Source organism: Leptosomus discolor, chromosome 9 (assembly GCF_034619465.1).
Source record: "Leptosomus discolor isolate bLepDis1 chromosome 9, bLepDis1.hap2, whole genome shotgun sequence".
Classification (NCBI taxonomy): Eukaryota; Metazoa; Chordata; class Aves; order Leptosomiformes; family Leptosomidae; genus Leptosomus; species Leptosomus discolor.
The window spans coordinates 25,564,838-25,590,447 of NC_141399.1; the positions used below are offsets into that span (position 1 = coordinate 25,564,838).

Sequence of the window (25,610 nt, forward strand, 5' to 3'; positions counted from 1 at the left end):
CCTCCCCAATAAATTATGGGGTTGTTTCTTTTGGATAAAGAAGGCCACAGCTCCAAGGCATTTCTCAAAAAGCAAATACAACTTTTGACCTCAGCAAGGAGCAGAGTGTTGCCTGGATTGAAGGTCAGCAGCTCTGTGAGCTGTATAGGCTAGAGACAGTGATGTCTCCTCCCTCTGATACTCACTGCAATCTCCTTGGAGAAAAGCCCTTTTTCTTCTCAGAAAATCCCTCTCCTTTTGATGTTTTTCCCATTGTTTGTTATTTATCTCCTTGGACAAAACTTGCCCCCACACTACAGGACCTCTATATTTCTGTGGCTGACCTTCTCTTGTATCTTGATTCAGGCATAAACAGGCAAATCTGCATTTTCTTACATAGATGATCAACAGTGAAGGGTAGCTCCTAAACTCCACAACTGACTTTTATTAGCCAGAAAGCACTCCCATGCTCAGGTGGGTTAGTCTGAGGCATAACCCACCCTTCCAGCCTGGAGGGCAAATGGGTTTTGCATCCCCTCCTCCACTTCACCTTCTCTGAGCTACGTGGGCAAACAGCCCATCATACGGAGGGCAGACTGGGAAAAAGCTGCCAGGTCACGGCTCTGTCTGATAGGGGCAAAGGGGGTTTCAAGGAGAGAAACATGGAGCAGAATTGGGGCCAGGTGGGATTGGGGTCTGCAAGCCCTGAAGGTCCCAAAACCAGCCCTGCAACGGAGCAGCACCGAGGTCGGTCTCTGCCTGCATTCACATCACTATTTTTCTTTTGTAAGCAAAGGAAAATCTGATGTGTTTATGTGTGTTCATAGATCTGAAAATGTAAACTATGATAAAGTATCTGCTTATAGTGTGACCTCTTAACCTGAGGGTTTTTTTCTGTTCTTGGGTGAATTCCAGCAAACCACTGTGCTGCTGTGTTTACAAGGAAAATGCCTGCTTTCTGTGTTCTCAAGGCCTCTGCATGTCTCATTAAAAATCCTCTTGGGCAAAAGCAGGCTAGTTAGCATCGCTCACCCCAGTAAAACTGAAGTGAATAAATAGCCCTTCTCCACTATTAAAAAGAAAAAAAAAAAAAAAAAAAAAAAGAAAAAGAAATTAACTAAACTCAGATTTAAATAATTATTTGCTACCTCCTCTGGTTATGCATCTGTTCTGAGTTTTAAAACATGAAAGTGCTTGGTTACTCTGCTCAGGGGCAGCTCCAGGGCTCGGAGCAGGCAGCAGGGTGAGTGCCCATCGCAGCCGGAGCCCCAGGTGATCGTTTCTAAACACCAGGCAGGTTTTAGCCTGCTCTGGGGACTCGCCTGTGCAGGCTGGCAGCCAGGCAGACAAACCAGCCTTCCAGAAGGATGCTGGCTCCCCACCGTGGTAACAAGCATGATTTTAGCTGGCGAGCATGTCGGTGGACGCAGCCCAGCCTCTACTGGAGTTGAAGCGGGATGGAAGGGTGATGGGTGGCCGGTGGTGGCCAGCCATGGGGTGCCAGCACCCCCAGGCCCCTGCAAGCTCCATTGCCCCTTCAGCAGCTGCTATTAACAGGAGTTGTTTCAGCAAAGGGATGGGGTAAACTACAGTTCCTGTAAACGACAGGCAGGGTCCCACACTTCGCAATGGTTACCCAGCTCTGTAAACAGACTTCTGTGGGCCTAGCAACAGATCAGAGCCACACTAACCACTCCGTCCAGCTCTGCAGCAAAGCTCCGCAGCTTTCTCAAAGAAAAGCCAAAACCAGTATGTTTATGAAATCAAAACATCACAAATACACTTCATTTACACTGCTGACACTGAAAGAAGAAACAGATGCTTCAGGTTTGTGTGCCTGTCCAGCCTGATTTCAAGAAAATGTGGAAATCAGAGGGAGGAAAAAAAAAGGAATCGAAATGTACAGTCTGTCACATCTCCAGTTTTAAATATTATACAGCATTCATGTGCTGCTACAGCAAATGGAGATGGGCTCACCTTTGCCAGCACTGGGCTGTGTCCTTAAGCCATTGGTTAAATCATCAGTAGATGTCAATCCTGTGAAATAGCCACATTGGCACTGCTGCAGCAGCGCCTTTGCACGCCCTCTGACAACGCGGTGTTTCCCTGAGAGCGGGAATAATCCCAGTCCGAGCCCAGCAAGCCGGGCAGTTTGTAAGCTGCTGAAGAGCTATTGCTGCTGTTTAGCAACATCCAGAGAAGGAGCATGTGTTGGAGCTGAGTGGCAGCATGAAACTGCAATCAGGAGAGATCTGGGAGGTGCAAAAGCCTTGTGCACCGCTCAGATAGGCCCTTGGCACAGGGACTTTTGTTGGATAATTGACTTTGTTGCCATAAAAGGTAAAAATAAAGTAAAAAAGTAAAACTAGTGAAGTTGTCAGGAGATGTTAAGGAAGTTCTCCTGTCAGTTCCTCTGTTTTGGGGCTTGCTTAGAGGTCCTTTAAGCTGTGGTAGTGCAGCTCAGCGTGTGGTGGGGCTGTGAGCTTCTGCAGAGGATGTGGTGGGGTAAGGGGTCCCTGTAGAGCTGCTTTTTGGCACATCCAGTTGTTCCGATTCTTTAATGAGTCCTGGCCAGTTATTCTTTATCAGACTGTAGCTAAAAATAAACACAAGAAGGAAGAGAGGATTTTTCTTTTGCCTAGATGAAATCATCTGCGTTTCCTAGTGAAAAGGATTCTTAATGAGGAAATTGGCTGAATCTTGCACATCATGATTCATGTGGAGGGAGTTTACATCCATTCACCAGGTTATGTCTTCGGGGAACAAACGGAAGCACAGAGTGCCCTGAGAGAAGGCCACGATCGATCAGGCCACCCATGGAGCTGCAGAGTCAGCTGGACATTGAAAGCATCACTCACTAAACCCCTAAGAGGGACAGCCATGCCTGCGCCCCCCCTCCTACTGTCCACGCTGGCATCAGCCTCAACGAGTAGCTGCTTCGTTGCGTGGCTGAGCCTGCACCAAGCAGGGTCAAAACACAAACAGAAACAGCACTAACCATGAAACAAATCCCCAAATGCCAGGAAATTAAGTAATCCATTGTACGAGGTGAGAAGCTGTTACCTGCACGCAGTGTGGTGGCCGGAGGAGACTGGCACTAGCAGCGGTGAGCAGAGCTCACCCCGGTTCTGCTCCGCTGGGTTACGGTCCTTCCCCATCCTGTTGCATCCTCACAGCCTTGTGTGCTTGAATGCACCCCTCAACCCTCTGGCTACAGCCTCCTCGTGCCACATCCGCAGCTGCAATCTGGTTTTTTCCCCTAATTATATTTTAAGGTATATGTCCAGGACACCAGGAGTGCTGGGTCACGCAGTTGGAATCGAGCATTTTTTCTTGCAAACATCAAGCTGTGGGGTGACTTCCAAGTCACAGTGTCATCTGATACCCTGGTAAGTTCCTGTTAAATTGAAAACCATATGTCACTGAGGGAGCTTTGCACAGGCTGTGCCCTGACTGTGCGACCCACATTGCTCACGGGTTCACTCTCAGCAGCACCCCTTGCAATAGCGCAGCACGGGTCTGTGGGGTGCGGGCAGAAGCCCCATTCTGACCCCTGCCTGCACGGGATCACTGTTCTCACCCAGAGTATTCACTTTTCATCTTCAGGTGTAAATGCATCATCATGCTGTTATGACAAATGGGCAGCTCCTGGCTGCCCACAGGCACCTCCAGCAGGGCCAGATCCTGAGCAAGAGGGTTGCAGAGCAGTGCAGGACTCTGCTACTCCTGGTTGTCCTGTGTCAGAGCAGTCAGAGGACTGCCTGGAAAGTCACTAGGTGAGGATTCACATGAATCTGGTGTATAAACTTGCTACAAACTGGTTATGTCTGTCCCAGGGCCAATGACTTGCTCTGAGTTAAGTCACAGTGTTTGTACACCTACACCTTGAGATGAGCTACCTGCCGCTGTTCCAGTGCAATCTCCTCGGGTGAGTAAAGATGAACAGGATGGTCCTGCCTTCCCTGTTGTATGTAATGTTCGTTAATCACAAGCAATATAAACTCTGGGCTTTATTTTTTTCTGCAAACACCTGTTACTGATCCTTTCCCCCAGCACTAATATTCTGAAGTTGGTTGGTGCTGTTTCAGTCGTTTTGATGGCTTTGGCAGAAGGTCGTGTGCAGGAAGGTAGTTAGTCACAGTCCTGGAGGTCACCTTTATGGGATCAAAGAGGGATTTTTTTTCACTGGAGAAAAGACATTTGGCAACTTGAAAGTTTCTTATTTTAGGTGGCAACTTTTGTTCTCAGTTTCCAGATGAAAAAATAAGTTTTTTAATTCTGCAAGGCTTTATTTAGTTGAAAAAGCAGCTTTTCACTGAAAATAAAACTCAAGAGAAGTTGCAGTCAGCCATGGTATCTCACAGGCCTTAATAATTAAACATAAGCTCATGCATCACGAAACAGCATGCAAAACAGTGTGCATATTTTTCAACTCCTAAACTTTTGATTATTTAGGTATTTTGCAAGCAATGCACATAACATAACATGATTTTCAGATAAGTTTCCTATGTATTGATTTCCCAGTCATTTGAACATGCTGTCCTTTGGACGGGGAGATGGAAGGGCAGCGTTAGGGCAGGGGCTGCATTAAAGACAGAAATGCTGGGGAGAAGGCTGGATGCCTGTGACCTCCTCCAACTGCTGATAGCCAATGTGACTTACTCGAGCCTTCCTCTCCCAGCCCCGCGCAGCAAGCTCGTCACAGCCTCTCCTCGCTCGTTAATCTTGCATGTTGTTACGTGTGTCCACCAACTAATGAGCCATAGCACCCCCAAGCCCTGGAGCCTGCTGTCACCTCCAGTGCCCCACACTGATCACCTGGCTGCCACAAGTCAGGAATGGGAGCACGGCAAATATAAATGCAGGGAATGATAGAAAATGGGCTGTTTATGTTGTGTTTCTCCAGTAGCCTTCTTGATACCAGAGCCACCAATTAGAGAGAAACAAAAAACGTGCTGCATTTAAGAGCCCTTCAAAGGATGGAAATCAAGCATCTCTTGCTTTTATAATACTCTCACCAAATATTAACTGATGGGAGTTGTGTAAAATGCAGGTTTTAATAAGCAAGTTTCTAATACTTTTGCTTGAAAAAAAAACTTTCTTCTGTAAAAGCTGGAGGTGACTCGTTGTCCTTCCCCTTTTCCCCTTGGGGTTATAGTGACAGTGCTGTTGTGTTTAAACAAAGTGCAGTGGATAACTGTGGTTTGTTTTGGATCGTTTGGGGAGATGTGATCATCTGTAATACTTACTTCTCCCCATTTACCCAAGATCAGGCAGGATTGCAAAGCCTGATAGCAACAAAAGGGAGAAAGTGTTTTTCCCTGCATTTTAGTGTATCTATCTACCTTGTGAATTTGAAAGACTCTGCCCTGGTTTCTGCTGCCTGACTGAGCAGCACAGCTCACAGAGCACCTCTCAGCTGCCTCCATGCGACTGTGCTGCCCCAGGCTGGGGGTGCTGCTCTGCCGAGCTCAGGCTGGAGCAGATGCAGAGCACTCACAGCATCCCTCCACTTGCACCCACCCCGTGGTGGGATCACACTGCAACCCCACACCCTTGTTTGGTTGTCAACAGCTGATCAAAGTCTATTGGTCTTAACAGTTTCTCCTGTAGTGGCTTCTTGGTGGTGGACCGGATGCTTGAGGATTTTTTAAAATATGCTTTGAGCCTGAACACATCTCATTTTTGAAAATCCACCCTCTGCATGGATCGGTTTTGTTCTTTATGATCAGGTAAACATGGTACTCCATCGACAGGAGCACAGACTCATCAGGATGAGGGGATCAGCACCTTGACAGTGTTTTAGAAATGTCACTGGAGCCCTGTTCTGTAGCATGCTTGGGTCCAGGCATTTAACAGGTCTGGCTTCTCGGGGCAGCAAAGGACTTTGCAATCTCTGACAGCAGCAGAAGCGTGTCTGGTCACAGCCAGAACTGGTCACTGCGTGCAACCAAGAAAGAAGTGCTATTTTTCAGCTTCTGCTTTCATTCTCAGAGGCCTGGAAGTAATGCTCTTACAAACACCAAAATTCAGAATGCAAATGCAAGCAGCAGACAACAAACCTACATTTGGGCTAAAAGTTTAAAAAGGAGTAGTCTTAGACCAAACTATATGTCTATCTGTGCTAAGTACTAATTTCCATAAATATCAGTGTTTATTTACCACAGCCTAAGTGGGACATACTTAGTCTTCAACATAGGCTGTAGAGCAACGCAATTGCTTGCCCTAACTCAAAGAATCCTCGAGGCAAAGGAGTGGATAATCAGCCCCAGTGGATTTATTTGGCATAGTTGCAGCATGCAAGGGAGAGCTCCTGAAACCAGGTCTGAAGAAATGGGCATCATGTGGCAGAGGGCTGAGTTGTCAGTTGAAAGGTGCTGTCGTGGGACCAGGTCTGGAGCTGTCTGGGACTGTGCCACAGCATCTGCCAGAGCAAATCAGGATTTTCTTTTTGGCTGTTCTAAATCACTGCTTTCCCAGCAGAGGGCACGATGTGCAAACAGGAACAGTGATTACCCCTGCCAGAAGCGATTTCAGAAATGATACAGCAAAAAGGAACAAGTGTGCAGAGCCAGAAACCCCAAAGGCAGGACACGCTGGGGCACAGCATGCCCTTCATGCAGCTGGGATGGCTCATGACCTTGCAAAGGGTCTGGCTGCCTCCTGAGCAAGCATCCCTCACTGCTGACTGCTCTCAGCCCCGAACTGCAGTGGCCAAATATTTTCTGCACTTTTGAAAACACTCAGTTTCATTATGAAACACCCTCAAAGCTATTTTAAATGTAATTTGGTTGAAATTAAAGAAAATTGAGCCAGCATCTGTTAGAAGGAACCCAATTGCTCCTCATTTTCCAGAATTTTGAGTAATTGATGTTAGAATAGCAACATTTTCCAAGACACTTCAATGACTTCTAGCTACCTAATCTACTATAGGGAGCAAATCCACCTCTTCAGTTCAATCTGTTCATGTGGTCTGTGTGAGGTCTAAATTAAAGTCCTTTGTTTGGATTACCACTGCTTAAGATAATAGATCTCTGAAAGATGACCTAGTTGTAGAAGAATACTTTCCTGTCTGACTGTTTCCTTCTCAGAAATGGCTCCTGGATTATTATCAAACTTTCTCTGAAAGAGGCTTCCCAGCAAAGGCATGAGAAGGTTCAGTTCTTGCGTTAACAATGAAGTGAGGCAAACATCCTGTTCAGCTTCAGCTGTGTATTTTAACTGTTCTGGTCATTCCCATGACGTGGAAATTTCACTCTTTGTGCACCATCACATATCTATTCTGAAATTTCTTTTATTTCAACTTTCTGCTCATATAGTACTATTGCTGTGATGTGACTCCTGACTGACACATACTTAAAAGCATTGAAATGTAAACCAATTTTCTTCCAAGACGAAGTTGACAAACATCCTAGATTAGTGCAGTGACATACTGGGCTGAATGGACAGAAATCACCTGCTCGGAGCAACTGCCATGTGGTGAGAAGGGAAAAATCACAAGCACAAAATGTCTCCTTGGTGCTACCACGTGAGAAAGAGGAGCTGAATGCTAGAACTGCTTATCTGCTCATCGTTTCATGAACACAGTTGTTTGTTACTATTATGAGACAAATTGACTGGGCCATGAAGCTTCAGGGTGTTGAAACAGAGGATAATAAAAGGCTTGGCAAGGATTTCACATCCCTGCCCACTGGTGCCAATGTGTGTTTTATAATTTATTTTATGCTGCTTGGCAGGTGTCGAAAAAGAGAACTTGCACCAAAGATAGCCCTTGGGCTTGTCACATGGGTTGCTCAGCAATGCAAAGCTATTGGCACAACCCAGGTTGGCTGGGGTATTTTTTTACCCCTGCCCTGCTTTTAACCTATTCTCCTGATAAACAGCAGCCTGGCTGGTTTTCCCAGTTGACCATTGTCTTGTAGCCAAGGATTTTTTTCCAGCTTTGGAGAGATTTGTGTGAAGTTACCAACACCTGAACAACAGACAGACGGTGGACATGCACTTGACCTGCCTGCCCTGCTTTCTCCATCACCACCAGCTTGCACTCGCCCCACAGTGTTTGCTTTTGTTGACAGCTCCTTCCCAGTCCCACCACTGACTGCACCCCTGGCTGCCTTGTACATAGTTCCTGGCAGATCTGCTATTGACTTTCTGCCACTCACCATGGCACTGGGCCTCACATCACTTCAAAAAGCCCTTGAAAGCACTGCCTGATCAGCACAGAAAGTCTTACTCTTCATTAAAGCTCTGGAAGGATTTTAGGTTGGCCCCCAAAATGTCGGTTTCTGTTGCATCTTCAAGTCTCAAAATACACCACCCCCACTAAACACAAACTGGAGGTCTGGTACTCACAAGTATGTGTGCAGCAGTTGGAGGTAAATGGATTTACAAGTGGCCTCTGAGGGGGAGATCAGGGCAAGCCCTGAGCCATCACTGCTTAGCGGAGGTGTCTCCCTGCCAGGGCTCGGTGCTCCCTTGCTCCCCCCAGCCAGAGGATTCCTCTCCTGATCACACAGGGGCTGTGCAAAGCGCAGGACACAGCTGTTGAAAGATGCAAATGCCTGCAGCTGCTCACCCCACGCCGGACTGTGTCCTGCCCATTGGTGCCTTCCACTCGCCCATGGATTTGCAACCCCACTGCAGAGGGATGGATTCCTCTCCCTGCACCACAGAAAAGACTTCTGTGGTAGGGAGAGGATGGACTAGGATTCCTTAGACACCCAAAGGAACACCAGTGTCTGCAGGGCCTATGAAACCAAGGGAAGAACTGCTGTAGTTCTTTGGTGCAGAAAATAGCTCCAAGCTCTTGGTAAAGACAGACAGGTCTGTGAACATTTTGCAGAGAGCAACCTGCAACCTCGCTGCCACGGCTATGTGAACAATCAGACATGCTGGTTCATGAACCAGCCCAAATCACTTACGGAATTGTACTTCAAGTGAAAAAAAAAAAAAAAAGCTCATGTCTCTTAGTAGAGCTGGTAGAGCTGTAGAGAAATCTCCTTTCTTTTAATGATTTTGAAGCTTCATATGAGGCTGCAAATAACGGGAACAGAGGGGCTGTCATTGGCCACAAAGCTCTTTGGGGATTCCAGCTATGCAAATCTCTCAGTAACCCAGTCTGCTGCCCCAGCTGTGGGCCCAGAGCACAGAACTTCCTTGCAGAGCATCTTCTTCCCTTTCAGCCTCACCACTGCCCAGAAATCTCGCCTGCTCTCAGGAGAGACGCTGGCGGCATGTCATGCACAGGGCCAAGCTGTTGTGTACACAAAAGTCATACCAGTATAGCAAAAAGCTAAAGGCTGCTCAACCCCTTGGGGACTTATTTCAGCCCGTCACTGCAGTGTGTGCATGAAGCAGCTCTTCAGCCCTGGGTGAGAGGAGGAAGGTCTCCCTGCTGCAGCACCCATGTGATGCATGCTGAGACCACAAATAGACCCTGTATCTTCAGCCTCCCTGGTGGCTTTCTGCTGACAGGGGAAAGGAAACGCTTTCTATTTATCAGTTTTATCATCCTGTGTAACTTTTGTTTCCTTTACATTTGAGAAGGTGATCAGAAGTGGGGATGGTGGGGACAGGCTGCTGGTAGGCAGGCAACAGCAAAAATGTCGATTTGCTTTCACTGCTTAGATTTAGGACAGGAGATACAAGCACACAGCAGTATCTCTTCCATTTGGGTTTTCTCTGTGTCCTTCTTCACTGTATAAGGAGTTAAATGTGGTCTAAATGTTCACTAATAAAAATCTTGTCAACTTTGGCTGTGGTAAGGTATCTTTAGATCTCAGCTAAGCAAATCCAATCAATACTCAACATTCTACTTTGTGCCTATCTTTGGTGATGCAACTTCAGAACCTCTGTTCCTCAAACCATGTCAGATGGGGCAAGTTTTAAGCTCCATTCTAGACCTGATCTGCAGTCACTGAAATCGGAGACAAATCAGAACTCAACTTCAACACAGATGAGAAAGTCCCCACCAGGCTTTTCTTCAACTTCCCTGGGATTTTTCTTGCAAATCCATCAAGGTGGAGACACAGCAATCAGAGCAATGGGAGCAGCCATGGTTATGGGATCTGTGGTTACTTTTACAGAATGAGGACAGTCCCTAGGCTTTTGTTTTATTTATTATATATTTTTATTGTTGAAGACTATTCAGGGGATTCGTTTGCCTTTCAGAGGAGTGTGTAGTTAGAAGATGCTAAAAAAAATCTCAGAGCTGTGGGATTACTTGTTTCTATGTGTATATTCCTCAGGTTTTGAATAGGAAAGGTCAATAAAGTGTTTATTGGTTCTTAACATGTACAAGAGCAGACAGCATGATAACAGGTCACCCAGCTCTGGTGACAGCCAGGTTGTTTCCTGCCACTCTCTATAGATAACCTAGTTTTATTAGTATTTTTCTGATAGATCTCCATCAATGATTTTCCAGAAAATAAAAACTGTTGCGAAGAAGTACCCAACACAGCATTCTGAAATTCATAGCAAGTTTAGTCTGGCTGGAGTAAGCCCATAACCATCATCAATTCCTCTGCTTTTGATGAGGAGTGCTATAGTATCAACATCGGTTAACACCATTTCAGTTGCTAAGATTAGTATGATGCCAATTCGTACAATGGAAATGAGTCACTTGGAAGGAAGAAGAAATTTCTTGAATTCTCATTTTGCACGGTGTGAGAGTCTCGTCTCTGTTTAGTCATCATTTTGAGGAGTGTCTTGTATTAAATGATTCACTTTTTCCAGAGCATGTGAATTTGGGTGTTTCTGAATGTTAGAGTAACGATTGCTTTGGTGCCCAAAACCCAACAGAAACAAATTGATGGTGTTATTTAAAGCTTGACCTCACAGCCAGCTGAAAGACGTGTCCTGGTGTTGTAAGAAAGACAGTAAGACAAAGTAATTTCCTAAAAGTCTCTTATCTCAAAGGTCTTGATGTGAGATTGAGAAGGCAAATAGAAAAGGCACAGTACAGCAGAGCACAAGGGAGCTCTTTTCAGGGAATTTTCTGTCAAGACTTTTCATCGAAAAATGGTGATTTAACAAAATCTTCTATTTTGTAGCGAAGGCGTAGGAATCCTGACCAGTTTCCAGCGGAGCAGAAAGCCCAAAATGCAGGAGAGGTCCCCAGCAGCTGGGGGCTGTGAAGCTCAGCACATTCAGGACTGCCAGGTTCCCAGTCACCAAGCAAAAGTCCCAATTCCCAACTCTCATCAGCACCTTCAAGTATTTCCATTTTGTTCCCTGGTTTTCTAAAATTGCCAGGGCTGCAAACCATTAAACATTTCCTTGCCATTGCAAACCAGGGAGCTGGGTTGGTAGTTAGGATAGCTTTTAAGTGTTGCAGGGGGCTTGCTGGCGTCTCAGTACAGGTGGTGAACTCTCTGTCTTCAGAAGTCAGCATCACCTTGTGCTCAGTTCCCTCGCTTTTCTGCACCACAGCCCTATTGGTTTGATTTAAATACTGTCATGACTGATACTGAAGTGGCTGTGCAGTTTATCAGACACAGAGGAGATGCCCAGGAGATGAATCCACTGCGATAGCTTTTTTATTAACCTTTATCAATATATCTAGACAGAAAAATTAGTTAAAACCTTAAAAAAAAAACACAAACATTACAATGATCAGAAAAGGGCTTCCCTTTGCTGTTGCACAGTAATCACCTGTCTCCACGCAGAGCACCTGGGGAAAGCCAGAGGGCTGTGGGAATCCTGATGGAGAACCGAATCCCCTGACCAAGGTGAAGGAATGGTCTATGACCAAGGACACTGAGCAACAACCCGAAAGATGACCCCACCTTCCCACTTGCCCACTCACCATCTCTCTTCATTTGCTGCCCAGGGAGCATTTTTGTCCCATTTGACCTACCCGGCAGCTAGGACAGCTTGCAACGTGCTGGGAAGCACTCCGTCTTGCACAGGGACCAATTTAAAAGCCACATTAGTCCTCGCTTCCCATGACCTCAGAGCTGAGCTTTGGACTCACCAGTTTACATATTCTTGTCAACGTGAAGCTCAGCTAATGGTCTGGGCATTTGGGAAAGCAAAGCAGGCAGATAGTATGGTTTCCCCTTGCCTGGTTTCCTCCTGCTCAGAAAGAAACAGCACTGCTCTACAGCTGCTACAGTAAAAGGGCTGCTAAAATCTCTGTGTCCCTGTGTCCCTCTGGGCAAGAGGGCAGAAGAAGGTACCACCCACAGCATCCACTCGTACTCACACAGCTTGGTCCTGCTGCACCTTTTTTTAGTCGTACCTGGGATCCTGATTTCCAGATACAAGTAAATACCTGCGGGATTTTGCTGTAGGCTACTTTCTTTTGATGTGCTTGCTATTTAAGCCAAGTCATGCTCAGTGTTTGCTTTCACTGATTTATTAAGAAAAGGATTGTCCTGAGGGCAGAGGCACTTGTCAAGAAAATCAGGCAGAAATAAATCGTGAGCCAAGTGGTGAATTCAAAGATTAAAAATCCTGTATATCTTGTGTTCAAAACATGACTCCAGGCCGCTTGTGAACACTCAGCTGTCTGCATGGGCTTCTGTAGGAGGAGCTGAAAGATCCTTAGAAAAAATACACATTTGTAATAAATAATGCACACCTCTAACAAAACAAAGTTTTATTAATTACAGCACTTCAGGTGGCATTTCATCTCTCTTGGAAGTGGCACTTCAGGCTTCCAGAATAAGAACAGTGCATCAAAAGATTAAGCAACTGTCACGGTTTGAGGCTGGGCTGGCCACTAACGAATGACAGACGCTCTCTACTAACCCCTCTCCCCTCCCAAAAGGGAAAAGGAGAGAGAACAAGGGAGAGAGACTTTACGGTTTGGAAAAGAAAACTAAAACAGCTTTAATGGAACAATAACAATAAAAGAAAAGATAAGAATAAGGAAAAAATGAAATATATACAATATGTACAAACATATATAAAACCAATACCGAACCCAACTCCCTCCACCCTGATGACAATACGTCACCACCATGCTGCAGGGCTGGCACGGGGGCAGTCCCAGGCTGGACTCGGCAGCAGACAGGGATGGGATACAGGAGCTGGACTCAGGCACTGGATTCAGGGATGCACGGATCAGTCCTCCTCAGATGTCGGCCATCGAAGAAGAGAGGAAGAGATGAAGAGGCGAAGAGAGAGAGAGACCCTCGTGATCTCTCAGCTTTATACTGAATATGACATATATGGGATGGAATACTCTGTTGGTCAGGTTTGGGTCACCTGTCCAGTTCGCTCCTCCCTGTAGGTGCGACTCTTTTCACTCCTGGCACCCCAACATGGAGTACAAGATTTAGCAGTGACCTTGGTCACTACAAGAACAAGTATAAGCAAGGGCCTCTCTGCATACCATTCCTTGGTACGAACTATAAACATCAGGCCTTATCACTGCTAGGAGCAGTCACTGTCTGGAAAAACAGGCTGCTGTTTTAGAAAATGCTGTTAGTTAGAGGAGACTTAACTGAAAAGTTAAAAGCACTAAACCAGAATTAGTTCTGATTTAGCCCAAACCAGGACAGCAATATGTTAGGCAAGTTTTTTTAAGTGACTTGATTACATTCCTGTTCTGCTTTTACTGGATACCCAGCCCTTAGCAGTGTTTCCTTTCAGTCTTCTGAAAAACAGTGTCAAGCACTCTTCACTCACTTTTGACCCTGCCCTGTCTGCAGCATCTCTGACACTGCCGATACTCATAAATAACTGCACTTAGGCAGATAACTTCTGTGAATTCTGATAATAGCAATATTCATAGTTTTTTGAAGAGTATTACTGCAGCCAAAGGTGTTAGAATTAGATTTTTAGGAGTTGTGAGGAAGAGCTCAGTAAGAGCCAGCCAAGTACATCTGTATTATTATTGCTTGAATTTTGATGTAGAAGCAAAGATTCAGCCTTTTCCCAGACAGTGTAGCTAGGATCATGAAGGAACACAATGAGCAGGAGGAAAGGAAGCAGGAAGAGTCTTTGAAACAACTCTGGAGATACTAAACTGGGGATAGTCACACAAAAACCATTTTCACTGAAGTCTGTGTCAGAAAAAATGCACTTGAGTGATCTCAGAGATCACTGTTAGATGCATACTCCTCGGGCTGGGATATTTGCCTTTCACTAAAATGGTGCTCACTTTATCTGAGATGTGAAAAAACTATTTTGTTTCATTTAGTCTGGCTGCGATGCAGGCTGTCTGGAGGAGAGAAGGACTTCCTGCTCCTGGCCACCTCCTGCCCTGGCAGCACAAGGAGCGCATTCAGTTTCACTGCCTGCTTTCTGGGTGTTGCCTTTTGGTCAAGTTCATCTTGGTGAGGCAACAAAAACATTTCTGAGACCATCTATGAGAAGTGTGATTGTGACATTTAGAAACTGGCTAGTGAGCAGAGCGAAGAGCAGGAAACTCCTCCACACTTGCTGTTTGCCTTGAGTGTGTGAAGTTTGACCTTCAGTTGACAACTCCTGTGCCTCTAGTCACCTTGGACTACAGGAAACTTGGGAAAGTGGTCACAGCTCCAATTTTCATCTCTAATAGTCTAAGTGCCAAGTAACTGCTACCAGTGGGGCACATCAGGTGTTCACTAGTATCAGTTTGAGGGTGAGGACCTACTGCAAGCTGAAGGAGGGAAGGTTAGAGCTGAAATTCATCACACTTGGGTTTTGTGCCCCAAGTCCTTCTTCTTCTCAAATGGGCAGGAGCTTATTGCTGCGTTCAAGCTAGCAAGGGGTATTGAAGCTCTTGAAGCATGGTGGAGAGAGGCTGTAGGTAGCATTATGCTTGGGGTTTGGCTTATTTTTCTTTCCATGTTTTATCATCTGTGTCTTGCAGAACATATCACAGAAGTTTGATCTCTCAAAACCACAGTCTTTAATTGAAGCTGGTGGCCACGTCCCATGCAAAGGGCAAGAGTAATTGGAAGTGCCTACATCCACTTGTGCATTGAGTAGTGTCTGAGGTATCTGGAGTACTTTACATTTTGCTGGTAACTTCCCAGTGCTTTGAGGAGACCCCAGGAATCACCAGCTGAGTAACAGCTCTGTTATATATCCACCTGAGCCTCAATGCGGTCAGAGGGACATCCATGGCCCTGGTCTTCAGCATAACTGCCAAGGGAGCTGGTACAGCACTGCTAACCCCAGTACATCCCTCTCAGCCTCCAAAACCATGGCCGCTGAAGTCACTGGTAATGCCCCTGGGTACAGCACATGGAGCTCTCAACACAGAGGTTTTCTCAAACTTCCCCCACCACCACTCCTTGTAGGGCTGCAGCAAACAACTGCTTTCTGGCTTTCCATGTCCTGTTTATTTCTGAAGGGGGATGTGAGAGAAGCTATAGTTGTAGCAATCTCCCAAGAATAGCTCCAGGTGTGTACCGAGTTCTGGCAGCTCAGCCTCACTTTGTGCTGGGGACAGTCATGGTGGGGTTGATGCCAGCTGCAGGACAAGCCCAGCTAGGCTAGGTCAGCTTGGTGCTTACCTTGTCTCTCAATCCTACCTGCTGAGACTGGTGGGTCTCCTGGGTTAGAGATACTTTAGGACATAGAACATGTCTTTAGCATACAACTATACAGCTCTTGGCTCAATGCATCCCTGAGTGAGCCTCTAAGCACCCTTTTTATATATAAAAAAATATTGGTTGCTCTAGTTTTTACAACCGTTCATGAAATGTCATTTGTTTCATCTGTAGAGTGAATAAACACTGGATTGCAAACAATCAAAGCAGGCATGCAGTGCTCTAGGGCTGTCAACATGAGTACCCACAGCCCAACTCTGGTTTCAGTGCCAAGGGGCTCCTCAGCCCCAGGCTCCTCACAATAAGGCTAAAAAGCATCAGAAAACAGGAAGGGTGTGCCAACACATGAGCCTTGGTCCTGGTTATTGAACAGTTTTCAAACCAATCATTTGAAATTGTGTTGGAGCATCTTCTGTTTGCTGTCACAGTGCTGCTTCCCCTGGGAAGAGGTGCTACTTTGTTTTTAGTGCACATCTGTTAGACATGCTAAAAAATATTTTGTAGTAAATGTATACATTGACAATCCTTAAAAGAATTCTCAGGTAGTAACTGAGGGACCTGAGAAGGGCTGCAGCCGTGCTGGAGAAATGAAACAACAAAATGCAAGGGCTGCGGGTGGGAGCAGAAGTGCTGCTGGCCTTCAGGAGGTCATCCGTCTGGAACAGGGCACACTCTGCAGTCACCAGGATCCAGATGATCCTGGATGTCAGTCTGGCATTTTTCACCGTCCGTAAACGGCGAGACTCTGTGGGGAAGAAGGTTATCAAGTAAGCCTCGAAGGCAACGCAGCTCAGCAGCAAGCAGCTGATGTGTGCATTTGCAGTGAGTAGGTTCTGCAGCAGGGCTGATATGAATGCTGTAGATGAGATACTAATATCAAAGGTCCGTACGACCACCTCAGAAACAATGCTAACAGAAACCGGGATGTCTGCCTTTGCTAGGCTCGAAATGAGAACCGCAGTGGACTTGGACGAAACCTTTGCAGACTGCAGGATGATTATCGTGTACAAACTGCCCAGCAAGCCCAGAAAAGTGCTGATAGCGTTGGAAGAAGACAGAACAAGGTATTGGATATATTTAAGTACCAGGTATCTTCTGAGATCTTTCATGTGGTCTCTCTCCATGGAAATACCAGTTAGGGAAGAATACCTAGAATACACATAAGAAAAGGCAATTAAATGTAAAATCAGTGGGATAGATTCCAGACAAATTATTATGTACCTGCATTTGTACAGACACATGCTGGCATCCTGCACACTCCAGCATTATTGAGGCATTGGTTGGTTAGCCAGCTTCAGAGGTGTTCGGTATGTGAAATTCTCAGACTGCATCAATTATTATATAAATTGTATATAAACCCAAGCAATAGCAGTTTATTATAGTTAATACAGGAGTCATTGCAGGGAGCTGAAATGAGTCTGGACTAATAATGGAAAAGCTGAGGTCAGAATAGGGCTACTTTCATTATGCAAGTTTTATTTCTGTTTGCCTTTGTGGGTCAGTTCAAGAATAAAAAATCCATTCTCTAGTGTGGCAGCAAGACAAAGATTTCCAGTTGTGCCTTGTGGAAGAGTAAATGAAGTATTTATTACTCATTCTGGGAAACGAAGTCAATAAGCCAAAGGGAATGCTATCCAAAAAATGTCCCAGTTGAATCAGTAGTTGAGAATCATATACCCATTTGATTTCCTTTTCCTGTCATTAGCACAACTCTTCATACATATTCACACAGCATTTATAGCTTCAAATAAAATTGAATGCCCAGGCACAGTGTGGGAAGTGGCAGTAAATTACAGATGCTGGGCTACCAGGGAAAAGGTGGGCTTAGCAGTCCCTGCTGCTGCATCTTCACAAGTGCACAGCTGCTGCCTGCAGAATCCCATGGGGTTTTTTAAGTTTTGCTGAGAAGGGATGTAGTCTCTGGTTCGATGCATGGTTGGTGATAGCATCCCTGTACCTGTGAGCTTCTGGCTCCGAGTGCAGGCATGGAGCTTCCTGGAGCCATGCCGGCTGCCGCGTGCCTGGAAGCTGATCCAATAGGTGCCCAGCCCCAGCTATGGCACCATCTAAAACATTTCTCTGATTTTATGTCTACATTTATACAGGAGTAAACTAAAAGCCAAGAGCCATTTCAAAAATTCTTGCTAAAATGTATTGCTTAAGTTTCTTTTTTGTCAGTACCAATAACAAAGCCTAAGACCAACTTTCTGTTCCACTGATAAGGTCCTGTTGACAACTGCTAGCATTTTCCTCCTTGGGCTTAGCAGAGCTGTAATTAGATACAACTGTAATTTCCCCCTGAGACAGCTAAACAGTTGTTTTCAGTTTATCAGTTTAATCTCCTAATGCATCCAGTAGGGTGTTTATAAATCAGTGGGAGATCTGATCTGGAATTTGAGGGAAAGTTTATAGACCTGTGGGAAGGTACACAAATGAGCCTTGGGATGAAGGCATAATGGAGGAGGAAAACATCCGTTGTTCATGGCACTTCTGGGTGCCTGGAGACCTTTCATACTTACCCACCATGGGTTACCTGCAGTCTTCTTCAGCAATGGTGCACTTTGGGGTTGAGTTTCTCTCTTGGTAGGGCTGATACAAGCCTCAGTTCACTAGGGTGTGCGACTAAGAGGAAACACTACATCCCTCCAACTGATAGCTAATGTTGCCCGACAGAACCAGCTATAAAGAATGGCAAACTGCTGAGTTCAGGCAACATTTGAAACAATGAAAATGTTATGGATGCAGCCAGTTCCCATAGGCTGACAGTGGGAGCCCTTCTTTGTCTGACCATTATCTCCTACGAAAGGTTGCGAACACTCCCTTTGCCTTAAATTCAGTGGAAAGAGGTACCTGGATGACACACTTCTGCCTGGCGGTCCTTCACATCTCAGTGGGAGGCTTCAAGTGAAGTACTTTGCATCAGCGTGATTAAGATTGCTTAACAACTCTTATTTCGTATCGGCATGCTGAAGTAATCTAATAAGTCAGGGCTGCATCCCAAGGCTCTACTCATTTCCTATACATACAAAGTACCCATCACCTTCAACTACAGCTTTGTGTGACATAAAGAATTGGTTGGAGATGACTAACAGCTCGGGATCTGACCTTGTATTTACACACTCGGATCTTAAGCAAGAATGAAGTTCGTCAAGTGCCCAGATATTTTTAGGTATTATCATAATTTGTGTAATATTGCATTGAAACGGCAAAAGTGTGAACTATCCCTGTGTGGGATAAGGTTACAAAGATGACTAAAAGGCTAATTTGGTTAATTCATTAGTTTCCTACGATCTCAAATGCAAGAGAGATGATTACAAAAAATGGAGTGAGGATTACATGATGATGATTAGTATAACAGAATAGCATAATCATATAAGAATTATATTGGACAGACCAAGACACAAGATGAAGTGCAGTGAAGAAATGATGTACAGGTCAGGAGGAAAGACTCCAAAAATCCATTGTCAGACAAAGGAAGACCAAGGAATGAGTTTGCTCCCTGCAAAATTTGCATTACCAACTCAGTGTTGGTGCCAAAATTAGAAAACAATTATTTTTCTCTGAAAGGCACACTTACAGCTAGACACGTGCCACAGCTAGAGCTAGCAACGAAAGACCTCCAGTAAGGTTCCTGACTAGATTAAAGGAATAACAAGATGGATGTTGCTTACATAAATTCTGTTTTCAAATTCCTGAGCTTCAAGTAATTCATCTAACTGCATACAGAAACAATTTGCATCAGCGTGATTGACTGAAGCAATTTCCAAGATGTTCATGGTTATCACTGAGAAGTTTTAAAAGACAAATTGCAGAAGCTCCAGAAAACTTGAAGTAGCAAAGATGGGGCCCATCTTTAAAAGGGAGGAGTAGGGCAGAGGAGCCAGAAAATTGTAAGCTTCTGTTTCCAGAAAGCTACTAAAATAGTCAAGCAAATTGCTGTCTAAATAGTAGAGAGGAGATAAAGGAGAACAATGTAGATTTCTCACAGACAAAGCAAGTTTATTAAGACCAGCTTCCTTGTTTAGCAGGATAATAGATGTCATGGGTGAGGAGAAAACCAGCAAGCATTGTATATCTCGAATTTTATTAAGACTTAAAATATTGTTTCATGAGGCTTTCATGTAGAGGAGCAAGCTAAGGAAATGTGGACTAGACAAAACTACAATTAAGCCATGCATAGCTGGATGGGAAACTAAGAAACAGCTAATTGTCAGAAATTAGAGGAATGATGTATCAGATGGGGCTCTGCAGAGATCTGGCATTTTGCGCATTTTCATTAACTACAATAAAGAATAGAGTTCATGCTTATTATGCCAGCTATCACAAATCTGCAAGTACAATTTGAGATGCACACAAGAGCTAGTCTCTGTGTACCAGAGAGTGAGAGGAAGAACAAACGTGTGGGCAGGAGGAGGGAGCAAGATAGGGGAGGTGAAGGGCTGCTGTAGACAGCAATGCCAGCAAGTATCGATACAGGCTGTGGATGGCAACACCCACAGCTGGAGTCAGCGACAGTTGTGTTGGGAAAGGCAGATGCCATCTTGTAATGCATAAACAGGAGAAATGTCCGTAACCACATGGGATGGGTCTTTGGTTCCGCTTGGCAGAAGTTAGGTCTTGACTGAAGTGTGCGACCAGCTTTGAGGCCAACAGCTCAAGAAAGGTATCAATTGCTGAAGATGTTTCAAGGAGACCCAGGGGAACAGAGATTTAGCTAAATGTAATAGTGTCATTTCTTTCATATTTGAGCACTTATCTCTTTATATAAATTCTCAGTATTCCTGATGTGAGCACCTGGGAGCTTGTACTATAGAGCTTTTCCGAAACAGTTACCCAACAGGTCTGGGTGGTTGCTTTAGTCCTTGTTTGTTGGGTTTGGTCTGTTGTTTGGTTTTTTTTGTTTAGTTTTTGGGTTTTTTTAATGAGATGATAGGAAAATGATAATTCTGAGTGATTCCTATGAGAGGTACCAAGCCAACTTTTTTAACAGTGGGATTCCCGTTGCTTGCTGAGACTAAATTTGTACCAGGTTGACTCACCTAAGATTCACATTTTTAAGTATCTGAGCCAACTTGTTAGTGGAATCCTTTCCTCTTTAGGAAAGAGGTAGGAAATATTTACTCCCGTACTTCAGCTATAATACTGTAATACAGTTCATCTTAGCCTAGTTTTCTGCAATGATTAACTGGAAAAATAATCCTGCATTTTCCAGCAAACGCAAAATCTTTCTGAAATCAATGCTCTGTACTCTTTCCATTAAGTCAAGGAGCTTTGCCACAAGTCCTGATGCAGCCCCTTTAGTGTATACTAAATTATCAAGAAGTGGCTTTGCTTCACTGCTGAGGGTGTAGGAGGTAGTGGAGTGTTAATCTCTGAGCATTGATGTCTGAGCAGTGTTTTGACCATTTGTTTTGATACATTATCAATGCATAAATGAAGCATCAATGAAATTAAGATCAGTTGGAACAAAAACATCTGAATCTGTGGTCTGAAACTTCATACAACTCACTAGCTAGAAGGGGAGGAGAATATCACATACTGTGATATGTACAGCTGAATACTGTTTTGTCTTGTTACTCATGCAAGCTACTCCTTTGGAAAGGTACATTAAGAATGTTCTATCATTTTTTTTTTATTGCAGCCTATTTCTGTTTTCATTAAGTATATTTTTAAGGAGACAAATTATATGCCTCAATAAAAATCCTTGCTTATTTTACAGCAACAGATTACTGTTGTGAATTGTTGTATGCTGGGAACTACATGTAACCTAGCCCAGGCAGCTGTGTGCTGAAGATCAACATACCCAGCTAAATTCGAGGCTATGATTCCCAGATGAGGGGCAGTAAACAAATCTAAGCTGGTTTGAGTAGCTAAATGAGCGAGCAACATGTGCAGTTCGTTAACTTTGGGATTTTACATCTCCTCTGGAGAACGTAGAAATAAAACTTCATCGGAAACAAACTGAATCAAACAGAAGTTTGCCATGTGGATAAAACCAGATTTCTCCAGTGACCCCGTCTCATTCCTATATTTCCTACATCCTTTTTTTTCACTTAAGCTCAAAAGGAAGAAGACACCAATGGCTGGATTTGCAGCAGAACTGTATCTTGTCCATGTGGAGCATTTTAACCCTGAGTTTCTGGGCATTGGGTCCTATCTCACACCCCAGCACCTAGTGATGAGCCCATAGTCTCTACTAATGACGAGCATTAGAAAATGATTCCAAGGTGCCAGTACAGCCAGAGGAGGTGCCCAGAAGCAGCCAGTCCAGTCACTAAGGAGCTCGGCGTGTTTTTCACATCTTCCCTTCTTGAAAACTTTGGCATTTTACATAATGTTGCCAGCATTTTACATAACACTGCAGTGTACTTTGGAAAGGAACTGGAGTTTCTGGATGGAAGATGCCTTCCCACTTTCTGTTAAAGATGTGTCAGTGGTGTCCTTCCGTTCAAGCCATGGCTGCCCCAAGAGATGGGATCATTGCTGTGGCTCCCTCCTGCTTCCCTCCACCCCTTTCACACTATGATTTAGTGTTTAAAACTCTCATCCAGAATGTAGCAGGATGAGGTTTTATTTCCTCCTTCGCCGCAGGGGGTTTAGATGTTAATCTTTCACAGGTGTCCCAACCAGCAGGCTACAGGTTGTCCTGAGGCGGGGGCACTTTTTGTATCACCTAAGGAATCTGGGCACAGTGTAGGAAAACAGCTGACACCCTAGGCCAAGGGGCAGGGATCAGGAAAATGCTCATGGATCACAACACAGGTAGTCGTGGATGTTTTCTAGGGAAAAGGGCAAGCTGGTTTCCCATAATCACTCCAAATGCTGTTTGGATACATCTGCTCTAGTAAATTAAGCAGAGCTGGGAGATGTTCCCAGGTACTGGAGCTCAGTTCTTCATTGTCTTGAGAGAGCTCCGATGGCCCCGAGAACAGTTTTGGCATCTGCCAATGCAGACCCTCCCAAATGCTGTGCAGGCATGGGCTGGGCTTTAGCAGGAGACAGGGAGCGCTGCCCGCAGGCAGCATGGCTATGCTGCCCACGCTGCAAGGACAGTTTGAGGGTACGGTCCTTGTTCTAGCTGAGCTCAGTGCCAGAGATGGGTCCCAGGCACACCACTAGTCAGACATAGCCTTTACATAGGTAAGATTAAGGAGTAACTGGGTAAAGAACAGATGTGTGAAGAGTGCACAAAGCAAGGTCTGAAGCCGCAGGCTCCTCCTTTGGAGAAGGTGGCTGCCAGCATGGCTCTCCTGAGCTCCCGCTGCCAGCATCCTCCTCCACAGTCAACCCAGCAGCTTCTCTCCAGCTGGGAAATCCTGCCAGCCCACGAAGGACCTCAGGGAATAGAGAATAGGTGCCTTCTATAGTAGACCCTTCCCTCTGCCTGCACGGAGGTAGGGATGGATGGGATCATGTCTGGAATGGGGCCAGGTTGGAAGAGGAATGGGGCACTGTTTCCAGAACAGCTGCTCCCATCCTACCAGAATGGCCAGAAATGGTGTAGAAGGCAAACTGAGCCAATTCATCTGTTTATTTACAGTTTTCAAAGGAGCCTCTTGTGGGATCTGTTACAGGTCACCCGCAGAAGGATTGCTGTGCATGGACAGTTTTTGTTTAGTCCCTTATTCAGATGAAACTTCAGTTCTAGCTCACAGGAGGTTTCCTGAACTAGCACTTGGAGTTTTCAGCAGTACTATGTTTTATCTCCACAGAAATTTCTCTCCTGATACACTTTACAAATTCCGGTTAATAATAACTTCTCATTTGTCTTTGGTATGCCATTGTAGTCTGAGCTGTACACAAAAACATGTCCTACACTTAAACAAATGCTTCCTTTCAAAATTCCTCCTGGAATTGTGTCAAAGAATATACAGAAGAACAAATTTGAAACCCAGATTACGGCTCAGTATCCTGCCTGTAATAAAGTGGTATTAGCTTTTACTTAGTTTGAAAGCAAAATTACTTACATTTGCTGGAAAAGGCAGCCAGGAATAGCTTTCTGCATCACTGTATTCTGTGTATGGTCTGCAGCAGAGCTAAAATGTGCTGTTTCCCTTGGATTGCTTCCTGGTTTTTATATATAGTGTCATGTATTCGATACCACGTCAGAGCACGAGGTTATGCCAACAGGATTTGTTTTGCTAGGCAACATCCCTGAAGCTGGTTTTACAAGAATTACTTGGTTGAATCATGGTAGCTATTAACTTTCAGCTGTCTGGAAAAATTGATACCCTGTGTGGAAGAGGAGTCCCAGACACTTCCTCAAATACATTACAAGGTGTAATCCTGAACTCATCTGGGTGTCGCATGAGCTAATATAGGTTATCCATGAGTAAAAGAATTATTTTATTCTAAGCAAAGAAAAGATATCCTCTGGCAAAGAAAAGTAGCATTATATCTAGGTGGACTGAGCTATCTCCAATGAGTGTTTGTGTTGGTGTTGCCTGGGATACCCAGGTCTGGTGCTGATTATGTTTGCACTAACCCTCCTCTATTGTTCTCCAGGCGTGACGTTGGTTAAGCCAAGTTCACCCATGTTTCAAGGCAGGGGAGTCCTTTCACAAGATTGCAGTGTGGTGGGAGAGCAGAGAAGCATCCCACAGGCATCACAGAGAACAGCAAACCGATATGTTCACAGCCATATGAACATGTACCACAGCTCCCAACTTTATTGTGGATGCTGATCTCACACCCTGAGTCAGTACATGAAAGCAGGGAATTAAAGGCAGTGACACTGCATTGGCCTCTGATCAACAGGGAGGGCTTGCTGCCAGTCCAACACGAGCTCTGCCAGCAACACGCTGCTCCCCTCACTGCTTCTCTAAGTGACAGAAAGCTGTAGAAAGTTAAAGCCGCTGAAAGTCCAGGTGCTGCAAAGCACTGTCATTGCAGCCACAACCTGAGGATCATGCAGGGGAGGCAGCCCTGTGCTCTCCTGCCTGCTCAGAGGGCAGCAGCAGTCCTGGGTTTGCACTGGAGTAAGGGTGAGAGGGCTGGTTGGTGATTAACATAATTTGCGCTTTGATTTTGTGTATAAATATTTATTTTTGTATTTGATTTTAATAAGAACTAGTTAGCTTTTGCCAGCGCTCTCCCTAGCAGTTTTATTTTTTACAGCTACTGCTTCTATTATATTTGCTTGTTATGCTTGCACGCCAAGGTAATACCACAGAGCCTTCAGCTGCAAGAGCATAAATTCTGCAGACAAGCTATGCACTTTCTCAGCAACTTGAAATTTCATAATAACTCGCAGAAAGATAAGGAAAAACCGCCTTCTCCAGGTCACCACCCATTTCATCAGAGTGCTTCCCCTGTGGCATCGACTCTGTGAAAACAATAAAATCACAGGTGGGAAGGCAGGAAGGGTGAGATGGGGTGCTCCAGACCCAAGCTGTGCCATGCTTCATCTTGCAGGGCTGGCAGGTACCTGCAGAGCCACTGTGGAGAGATGGGACTGGCCATGGGAAAGGCGGCTGCAGTGGAATCTTTAATCAGTTCCCCTCAGTTAATCTTTACCTGCATTAGTACTCACTCCTGATGACTGATGGCTCTCAGTGCTCCTCGTTGAACCCACCGGTAGCTTCCTCAACACAAGCAGAACAAACACAGCATCCCCCGCTGATTTCTGCAGCAGCATGAGATCATTTCCAGTACTTTTCTATATTTCCTGTTTATTTTGCACTACACCTTTGTTTGAAGACTTTGGCCAGCTCCATACATTGATTAGCAGTGCTCTTTACAGCTGAGGACTTTTAGGTTTTTTCCCTTGGCAACCAAAATACAATTAAATTTAATTAGAATTCAGCAATAGGTAAGAAAATTTCAATTTTCTTCTGCCCAAAGTACTTCACTTTACTTTTGACCCCAGAGGGTTTCCAGCACTCTTCCCTTGCCCCCTCATTGCTGTTGCCTCTCCACCTCTTTGTAGTGCAGTTTTGTATGTCCTGAACACTGCCAAGGGGCACCGTGAAAACTGCCCATCGCTCCTACAGCATCTCTCTTGCTGATACTGGAAACAGTGGTATTCCCATTTCTTTTCCGTTATACTGTGCCGAGAAGAACTTTGTCGAGGAAATCCAGATAAATTACATCATTTGAATATCTTATATTTTTGGGAGGTTTTTTTAACATGCTTCAAGATTT

At 44.9% G+C, this 25,610-nt stretch overlaps 1 protein-coding gene across 1 annotated transcript; it reads right to left on the reverse strand.

Annotated features, from left to right (window-relative positions):
- Positions 1-15,919: 15,919 nt before the first annotated feature.
- Positions 15,920-23,472, reverse strand: LOC147414895 (uncharacterized). Its single transcript, XM_086470706.1, has 2 exons — positions 23,435-23,472; positions 15,920-16,616 (listed from the first exon to the last, which is right to left on the reverse strand). The coding sequence occupies exons 1-2, from the start codon at positions 23,470-23,472 to the stop codon at positions 15,920-15,922; spliced, it is 735 nt and encodes a 244-aa protein (XP_086326832.1).
- Positions 23,473-25,610: the final 2,138 nt, after the last annotated feature.